Raw genomic sequence first — 10,156 nt, 5'->3', positions numbered from 1 at the left:
GCTGGCAGGTCACTGAACCAGAGCGTTCAGGCCATCTGAGCCAGCTGCAGGAGGCCAGCTGTGTAAATGGGATAAAGAGGGGACTCTGTGGGTTTATTGAATTTACTTTGGTCTTGGATTTTGTGTGATGAAAGGAATCTGAGGCCAACTCAGTAAGATGGGAAATGCTTAAAGAAAGTTAGTTCAGCTGACTTTTACAGTGGGTTCTATCTTTAGGGACAGACTGTCAGACTGTTTGCACTGGCTTCACACTGCATTACAATGCTGTGCATGATTCTGAGATCATCAAATGTTTAGTTGTATTTCACTTCCATCATAGGCTGTTTGTGTGCAGCATTTCTTTGTTTCCTTCTGCAACACTCCCAACTGGAGAGTCAGCAAAGGGTGACGTTGTGGACTGAAAATATTGTTGATGACATCCTACAGAAATTTCAGAACCCCAGGCCCTTACAGAAGAATTAAATCTGTCTTTGTTTCTCTCTTAACTTCAATAGGAAAGTATAAGCATTTAACTATATATTTAGTTTGTCCTAATTGTACCCATATCCCTGATGTTTCAGTAATTATCAGGCTGGTGTTTAGACACTGCAGTGCAAGAGAAAAGAATCAGCAAAAAATATTCTGTGAACAGATTAAAAGCATTACTAATTAGAGCAGTACCAGTAAAAAAGAAATAAATCAAAATCAAATTAGAGAGTTTTACAGTACTGAATAAATACCCTGCTAGTTATTCACTGCCTGTTCGGTCTTTTAGCTCAGTTCAGCTGAGGACAACACCCTTTTTTTTTCAGTATTAAGCTACCCTGGCATGCACTTTATACAATAAAGCTGACAGTACTGGATAATATGTGAAAATGAGGATTTTCATGGCTGTTTTTCACATTCCTTGGACGCTCTAAACACACACACTACACATTCACTTTACTTCTCACTGGGAAGCACAATAAAAGATGTCCTTAGATTGCTTAGTCTAAGGTTGAAACTGTTTCCATTTGAAGAAGCAGAGAACATGATCAATATGATACCCACGAGGGGACCCAACTGCACTTCTCCAATTTTATGGCTTTCACAGCAGGTTTCTTCTCCTCCCCTCAGGGAAAACAATCACACTTTGCACTTAGCAGAAATTAAATCCCATGTCTATTTTTGTGCCACTTTACAAAGACAAATGGTGTCCTCAAGGAGGGGATGCCCTTTTACATTTGAATGTGTGAGTTTCTACTGAACAAAAAGGTTATCTTCAAAAGCCCTCAAATAAAAATGTATACCTTCTTCATACATATTGTTATTGACTATAACTTCTCCAGAAGAGTTTAAAAAGCTGGAAAATCTGAGTGTATTAAAGTTTAGTCCTCAACATAAAGATGGCCACAATCCAAGCAGTGATTACACTGCATTTATCTTTATTTCACCCATTTAAGCTTTTCCCTCCGCCTGCTGGGAAAATGGTTTCATGGCAGGATTCAATACTGGTCTAATTGAAAATGATCATTCATCAAATCAAACTATTTCATGCAGCAAAAGGTAGCAGAAGTAAAAATGTATTAAATGACATAAAAAAAAAACATAATTAAACCATCATTAAAAGAGGAAATTTGGAAAGTTTGCCATCGTTTAGGAAATGAGGTGTTTCTGTACCAACGGTGACGCTAAGATTATGAACTACTGGTCATGGAACAAATGAAGCCATTAACAACTTTGCTAAAGTTATTTTATTATTAATAATAATAAAGAAATAGCACACATAAAAGAATTGAAAAAAATACAAACAATTACTACATAAAAAAAGAAATCCTCACATAAACAAAATATTACAAGGTCACAACTCTGATCTTTTTTAGTCCTTTAAGTCTTTTATACAAATGTTTGTCTGCTTTTCTACACCATCTTATACTGTATTTGTTTCAAATTGAGTGTAAACTGTCTTTGCTTTTTGTTTTGTTAGGTGTTACCTACAAGAAAAGGAAAGTAAGCTTGATCAGATTTGAGCAACGTATGATTTCCTTTTTTTTAAATATAAATTCTTCCTTAACTATTAAACACATCTTGCTTTTTGTAAACATAAAAACCAAAGACTTGGCAGAAAAACTCAATATTGCCAGTTAACAGCATCACTACTTGATGAATAACCAGCCAATAGACTTTGTGGAGGTGTTACGTGGCATGGTGGATGGAATTAGCTCCTCTTCTCTTCTGAGTGAAATGAACAAAACATGTTTAAATCCACAGTAAGGCCCGCTAAGCTGTAATCCCACAGCCTTGGTGTTGGCCCTGTTTAGCTCCTGTGTAAGCTCTGTCCAACAACACACAGGTCCGGTTGTGATGCAGAGCGTGGTTTTGCTCCGAGGTCTGATTGGCTCCCCCATAATTCCCGGTGCGTGACTGGATCATCATCTAGACTGTTGGAATAAAAAGAAATTGGACTTCAGTAACAAGCGTACTGTGTCAGTTAGAATTAAGTTGGCTGTTATCTGAAATGCTGCTTTAAATTTAGAACAAATCCTGTAATGCTGCACAATTCTGGAGGAAAACAACACTTATCTGAACTCACAGAACAACAACTTACATTTACTTGCTAGCATTAGATGGCTACAAATATTTATATTTTTTTAACCCTAAAATTTAAGGACTTGAAAGGACCTCAGTATCCAAATAAATCATACTGATGGTATTTATTAGTTCTAATAGCTATCAATAAATCAGCACACCAACTTTTTTCACAGTCGCTGAAAATTATTTTTGCTCCTTACATTTTTGCTTCTATTGTCAGATTTTAATGTCTTATACAGCATCAGATGAAGATAATCAGAGTGACTCAAAGTCCACATTTCCCCTGGTTCATCCAAGCCTAATTACTGCCTAACCAGCAGAACCTGGACGGCTCTAAAGCGAGGGAGTTTTCTCAGAAGATTATAAAGAACGTTACAGATAAGCATGTTAAAGATGAGGGCTATTACACCTTCTTCAAGCAGCATGATGTTCCTGTGACTACAGGTGCACATATTATTCAGAAATTAAAGATCTATGGGACTTCAGTCAAACTCCCCAGCCATGGCAGCGGGAAAAATAAAATAGGAGAAAACGATAGATACTATGACTGGTGAAAAAATGGCACAGAAAAACTTCTAAGGATATTAACGATGAACTTTGAAGGTAAAGGAATGTCAGAGTTCTAACGATTCATCATTGCTAGAACCTAATTGACCTTAAAGGCACACTATGCAACATTTTTCAGTTAATTAATGTGTTCCATATCGTTTTGGATGATTAAATGAGTCATTTCAGGTTGAACAAAGGTATTCTCGGCCGCCCTGGTGGTCTGTGGGGGAAATACTGCACTTGAAACTGCAGGAGCACCGACCCGCACCCACAGGCTCAGAAGTCTCGTGAGAGTCAGTCTTGCTTTACGGCGAGAACTGCTACACCCCCCAGTTAAAAGCATTCTCGTTGTTAGCACAGTGGCAATCTTCGTGCAGTAATGCTACGTTCACGCAGCAAAAGCACGTCTGCTGCTTCATTTTTACTGCTTGTACCAGTTTAGTTCTGACGCTAGGCTGAAGCAGCTTTGCTGCTCTGGCTGCGCGGTGCAAAAGTGTGTCTGAGGCGCATTAGGCGGAGCTTCACTAACCTTTCTCTGCCTTGCAGCTATATTTGCTGTGATCAGTGGGAATAAAGTAGTTTTAATATGTGTTTAAGTGAGAAAATACACCTGAAAACGTAATCAGTGCAGTCAGTTCATTCAGATTATTATCCTGCCTTCAATATTTTTTCTGTCGGAGCCGCTCAGACCCCCACATACCAGGGATGCGCCGACAGTATGGATCCCTTCATCAGCAGCGGTTCACCGCGGCAGCTGGTAGGTGTTTTTCATCTAAATAATCCAAACTGCATATTCTGCCGGCAGATTTCTGCATTTTAAGTTAATTTAGGCGTCAATAAACTGTTTAAGAGGAGTGATCATCAGCGCTGTGTCTCTCTCGCTGCGTTAAACGCGCCCGATGCGCTGCTTCAGCTGCTCAGACGTGCTGCGCCTGCTGCTCAAAACGCGCCGCTGGACCTTTTGTTGCGCCTTGACGCGCGTCAACCATTGACTTTGCATGTAAACTCGCTGCTTCTGTCGCGCCAGCTACGTCCAGTGTGAACGTAGCATTAGTCATTCGCTGCTAAGCTCAAAACAACCGCGCCTGGCTTGACGGAGAAACCAGGAGAACAGCTGAGCATATTTACGACAGTGCACTTTTACTTTCGCCCTCTGGGGGGAGCCTCGCTGGAAAATCAACACCGGTTGCATAGTGTACCTTTAATGGAGACGGCACAGGTGAACACCATTGTTAAAAATAAATCGCCAGATTTTAATTAGCCAAACTACTCTTTGACAGCTTCTTCAAGAATGTTCTATGGACAGATGTGTCAAAATCTCAACATTTTGCCAAGGTACATTAGCTATATATTCACAGATGGAAAAATTAAGCATATCCAGAAAACACCTCTGTCCCTTCTGTGAAAGGTCAATGAGGTTTTGTTATGTTTGGGGCTGCTGTGCTTCATCTGTTACAGGGGTGCTGAATCTCTGTACGATATGATGAAATCTCAAGACTATCAAGAAACTCTAGAGAGCCTTGTGCTGCCCGGTGTCAGAGAGCTTTGTCTCAGTCACGGGTCATGGGTCTTAAAAAACATTGGAACACTGAAATGCCTTTCTATGAGCCGTGACATAAATCCTATTGAGCATCTTTGGAAGGAGCTTAAACATGCTGTCTGGAAAAGGGACCCTTCATACCTGAGACAACTGGAGCATTTTGGTCATGAGGAGAAGTCAAAAACACCTGCTGAGATATAAACGTCTCATTGACTGTTAAAGGAATCATTTGATTGCAGTGATTTCCTCAAATGTTTGTGCAATAAAATATTACATTAAGGGTGCCATTATTTTAGTCCAGGCCTGTTTCACTTGTTTATTGTCAAAATTATTCAGTTGAAATATGGTTGGAATTAATGTCTGACCTTAATTAGTACATTTTCATTAAAATCTGCATTCATTATTGCTCTTGTCAGATCCAAGTTATTTCTGTGACAATCATTGTTTTACTTTGATTAAATTTCTAACAATTTTGTACACATGTGTATCCTATCATTATAATACCTGAACTTTTTCAGATTCTTTTTATTTTAATTAAACTTAACTCTGATGAATGAATTATTGAGGCTCCTAAATTGATGAACCAATGTGACGCCTACTAACAGCACACCAAAAAAAAGACATATTTTAATTGTGACCTTCAGACCTATTCCATTGGTGAATTAGTTAAGACTCACAGACAGAAATAGTATAAACTACAAGGTGATTGTCAAAACTCCTTGCCTTAAATTTTGCCATAAAGATAACATGTATCTTAAGTCAGGTGACTGCTGAACTTTCAAATGCTGTTCATCTGATTTAGGCAAACTTCCATACCTATACCTATATATTTCCATCACGCTTATCCCAAATGGGGTCATGAGGTGCGCTGGTGCCTATCTCCAGCTGTCTACAAGAGGCGGGGTACACCCTGGACAGGTCACCAGTCCATCGCAGGGCAACACAGAGACAAACAACCATTCCTGGAGAATTTAGAGGAGCCAGTTAACCTAACAGTCAAAGACCCCGGGCCAGGAATGGAACCCGGAACCTTCTTGCTGCAAGGCAGCAATGCTACCCACTGCACCAATGAGCAGCTTCTAAATGTAATACTTCTTTATTTGTTCTTGAATTGTCATTCTTTCACTGTCAAAGCAAAAATGTTAGGTAACTCCAAAATTAATGTTTAATTATTTGAAAGTATTAGAAAGTATTAGAAACAAAATAAGCTTTACCCCTTTGAAAAGATTGCTGGTTCGCTTCCACAAGTTTGAGCCACAGAAGTCCCTTGAAATCGTGATGTCATACTTAGACTTGGCCTTCTGTCTGATTGGCTGCGCCGTACAAAGGGCCGGGGTCCTTGCACAGACACAGGGAACCTTCCTCGGCTTCCCAAACAGTTTGAATGAGGGGATACTCTGTTAGAAGTCCATGCTTGAGTTGGTTGGGAAACTGAACACTGCTTTGCTTCAAACATGGATGGTGAGACTGGGCAGAAGACGGAGCGAGCATTATTAAACATCCGTGCACTTGATTCTTCAGTGCTGTTTGACCTTGAACACCTCTGTAACTTTGGGGAGGCTGGTGGAGACGGCGCTTTGAAAGGGTAGGAGGTACTTGGGTTCTGCTTTGCAACAGGTGGATTGTGAAGTCTACGCTGAAGAGCCGGTGATAAAGATGGTGTCTTGTTTACAGGAAGGCTCTCTGTTGAGGAGGTTGTAGCATCCTTTCTTAAACATGGGGGGCTTGGAAGCCTTCTATGCAAGCTGCTTGGGGTAGAAGGAGTGGATGGTAGCATCCGTCCTCTAAAGAGAGGTGGAGTGGCAGGTGGTTGGCTATTGGTAACTGAAGAAGGAGGCACTGTAGTGGCACTGATATTAGCTCGAGGCACAAAAATGTTACTATTATGATGTACATTAGAGTTTCCTTGGACTTTGGGGGTTGCTACCAAACCCACTGATGATTTTGCTAAGTCTGAAGATTTCCCTTGGGGTAAGATCTTTTTTGCTTGATGGTGTAAATAATCCGTTTCTATTTCTTGATATGGGTGAACATTGGACTGGCTGACGTTTAAAAGAGTAGATTTGCCTGAAGAAACAATCTTTGATTGCTGTGGTAAGCCCCCTTTACTTGGCAATACTGTGCCAGTTTGAACTGAGGCCCTCAGACGTTGAGATACAGCAGCCCTTTTCAGTACAGGTGACTTTCCAACTTTTGAAACTCCATCTTCTTTTGCAGTTGATCCACTTCGGGCGCTTTCAAAAGAAGTGTCCATTAACACTTCTGGAGGAGGTGGGGGAAGGTTCTCCAAATCTAAATAATCTATTTTTTCAGATGTTGTGCACTCAGATCTACAACTGGTCATTCCCATACTAAGAACCGCTTCTACATTTCCTAAACCGGGTAAGACAGGAACACCACACCTCTGTACTCCTTTTAAAGGTCCAAGAACTTTAGGACCTTCTCTTATCTCTATACCTTGGCTGAAGGTATCAATCAGTTTTTTGACAGAATTTCTGCCCCTGTGAAAGCCAGAAGATGGTTGTGGTGATGACGAAGGGCTTGGTGGTGGGGTTACTTTTTGAGGACACTCTGGTGTTGTTTTTTCTTCCTGTTTATTATCTTCAACATCACAGAAAGGCTTTTCTTTTTTATTGGTGTACCTTGACAGGCTTGTCTTGTCTCTAGGTGGCTCTCTATTACTGTTCTTACCTTGCAGACCCTGTTTTTGAGTTAAACACGGAGACTGTGCTGGTGAATTCTCTTGAGTTTGTTTAAATGTAACCGACTTTGAGTTTCCTCCCACCTTTATTTTGCTCATCTTTTGTAACCTCTGATTTAAAGCCTTCTGTGTTCTTTCCAGTTCAAACAGAGTAGGATCTTCCCCTTTACTCCGCAAGGATTCTGCTGACCGGGAACGTTGTCCTCTGATAACTGGGCTCTTTTTTATTTCTGTCCTCCGACCAGCTGCTGCTGTTTGAGGTCTCCTTGGATGTTGCACTTCCTCATCAGTCCAGTCTTTTCTCGTGGTCTTTGGACTGCCGACTGCTTTACCCTTGCTGCAAGGGTTCTTTTGAACATACTGTATCTTACCACTTATTGCATTTTTCATTTTGAGAGTCATTTCTACATTTTGGCGATTTTCTATGCGTTTAGTTGGTAGACGGAGTGGAGGGGTTTCACAACTCACAATTGAAGAATTTGATTGTGTTTTAAATGCCACCTTTCCATTGTCAACACCCTTATCTTGGTGTTCTTCATCATTATCATCATCATCTTCACCGTCATCTAAGGATACTGATCCCAACAGTGAATCTCTTTGGTCATTAGGCATTATAGTACATGTCGAATCAAACGAGTTAAGTGAGGTGAGTGAAACACTAGGACTTATTTGTGTAACATATTTTGCACTGGATGCCCCAGTGATGTTCATAGATTTGTAATCTATCGGACTAACCAGAGTTCTGTTTGTCCCAGTGGACCCACAACTCTCTCGTCTATGACGTTTGTCGCACCCGTTAAGAGATTCATTCTCCGCCCCAATACCACTGTCTTCACTAAACAAAGCTAAATCTTCAGCTCCAGGCTTGCGAAGAGAGGAAATTTCAATTCGGGTTAAGAGTCGCATCAACCTGGCTTCCACTGCACGTTTTATTTTCAGTTTCTCTTCTAAAAGTTTTAACACTGACTTATAGTATTCCACTGCCTCCTCCAAAGCAGAGTCTCCAATTCCAACAACAGTTTGGCTCACACTCCTCATCCTCTGAGTGGTGTATTGAAGCAGCTCTTGCAACAAATCTGGTGGAGATTCAGTGACAGGAGGGCCAGAAGACGAGAGATTTTTCATTTGGCTTGGCCATGCAAGGTGTTCTCCATGTTCTTTCAAAACCCTTTCCCCTTCCTCTGCCATGTCTTCCAGTCCCTGAATTATTTCTTTGTAGCGTAAGGCCATGAAGGCTACCATTTGCTGCACGGAAATCTGAGTCTCGGTTGCTTGCTCCATAAGCCCAAGTACAGAATCATATTTATTTATGCTGGGATTCAAAAAGCTGTATGCAGCTTGATGAGCCTTTACTAAAGGTTCTGGAAAGTCCACTTTTTGATCCGTAGATATCTTGTTGTTGTCTTTCTTTCTGGGACCTTTAATACCCTTAGCTGCTTTCTTTGGTTTTCTGTTAGATCTTTTCTCAACCAACTCAAAGTTTTTCTCCTTTCTTACTGGCAGCATGACATTTTCCATTGTTGTTCTTGCCTCTTTTTCGATGTGCTTTACCTCTGTAATCACTTCTTCAGGGACATGTTTCTTTTTTTGTGGCGTTGTAGGTGCCTCCTTCTGAGACATCTGTACATATGGAGATTCATTGTTCCCTTTTGCATCCACTTTTGCAGTTTCAATGTTCTCTCCTCCATCTTCATCTATCTTGTTTTCTTGAGGTAGGGATGGTAACATTCTCCCCTTCCTCATGGCTCCCAAAGTGCCCAAATTGGTACCTTTGGAAGGTGAGCAGCCCATCTTTAAATCTCGAAAATACAGAATGACTTATGTCCAATACGGATGAAAACACATCCAAGGTCCTTATCCTCCTGCTGTATCTGCCATTTTCAGATGGCCGAGGCTTCACAAACAACAAAATCCCTTTGGACAAAGCTCCTGCGGAAACAGAAGGCAGATATATCCATTTCAAAAATTGCTTCCACACATCAAAAGAAGGAAAATAAATCCACTGTATGCCCCATCACATTTATTAAAATTTTAGTGTAGACTAATCTGAAATGCATCCCTCTGTACCTTGCTGAGGAGAAGTGGCTGAAAGGATTAGTGGGGCTTTCAGTGAACTCCTCCGCATGACCATATGGCCCGTTAAACCAAATAAAACTCACCTACTGTAAGAACATAAGCTCATTTGTGTAATAGGGGCTGGCCTAAGGTGGCTTTTTATAGCCTGCTAAACAATCGTTTAGTCGCTAGGTCCTTCCTTGAAGCAAAACAAAGGAAAATAGCTCAATAAAATAAAACAGTGATAGTGATTCATATTCATTGGGCACACACAACACCCCTTAAAGTTGTTATCTACAACTGAGGTCACAGCTTAAACCTTACTTAAAATGTTCTTTTTGAAATTCTTAAAAGTAAAACTCAAAAAGATAAATGTCTTAGAGATAAGTTTAAATTGTACAAGCTTCTTCTGCCCGGTATATTTTACAGGCAATATAAATATTTTTTGCAGAATAGGAAACAGATGAGACTTTTTATTTTTTAGTTTATTTTGACTTATTTACATTTCTTTTAGTTTAAACAGCATTGCATTAAACATGTTTCCATTTGTGGCTTGTGTGCGGCTATATTAATTCTTCAAAGAGTCCCAGAGACTCAACAACTTGTGAATATTTCCTTCAAAGCAAAATATAAACAAAAATGTGCATTAACCAAATAATGAATAATAAGGCGACACTTTATCTCAAACAGCAGTACTGTGAGATCTGTGTAGGCAGCATGCCAACAAAGTCAAGCATTTAAACCAGAATATAAGAATTTTT

At 40.3% G+C, this 10,156-nt stretch overlaps 1 protein-coding gene across 1 annotated transcript; it reads right to left on the bottom strand.

The window, feature by feature from the left end:
- Positions 1–2,016: 2,016 nt before the first annotated feature.
- On the bottom strand, positions 2,017–9,446 carry pcare1 (photoreceptor cilium actin regulator 1). Its single transcript, XM_038285180.1, has 2 exons — positions 5,854–9,446; positions 2,017–2,399 (listed from the first exon to the last, which is right to left on the bottom strand). Exons 1-2 carry the CDS (start codon positions 9,129–9,131, stop codon positions 2,276–2,278), a joined length of 3,402 nt encoding a protein of 1,133 aa, XP_038141108.1. The 5' UTR covers positions 9,132–9,446; the 3' UTR covers positions 2,017–2,275.
- Positions 9,447–10,156: the final 710 nt, after the last annotated feature.

This window comes from Cyprinodon tularosa, unplaced genomic scaffold (assembly GCF_016077235.1).
Source record: "Cyprinodon tularosa strain WSP-4 unplaced genomic scaffold, ASM1607723v1 ctg207, whole genome shotgun sequence".
NCBI lineage: Eukaryota > Metazoa > Chordata > Actinopteri > Cyprinodontiformes > Cyprinodontidae > Cyprinodon > Cyprinodon tularosa.
Note: the sequence above shows the minus strand (reverse complement) of the source record. Positions and strands in the feature narration are given on the sequence as shown.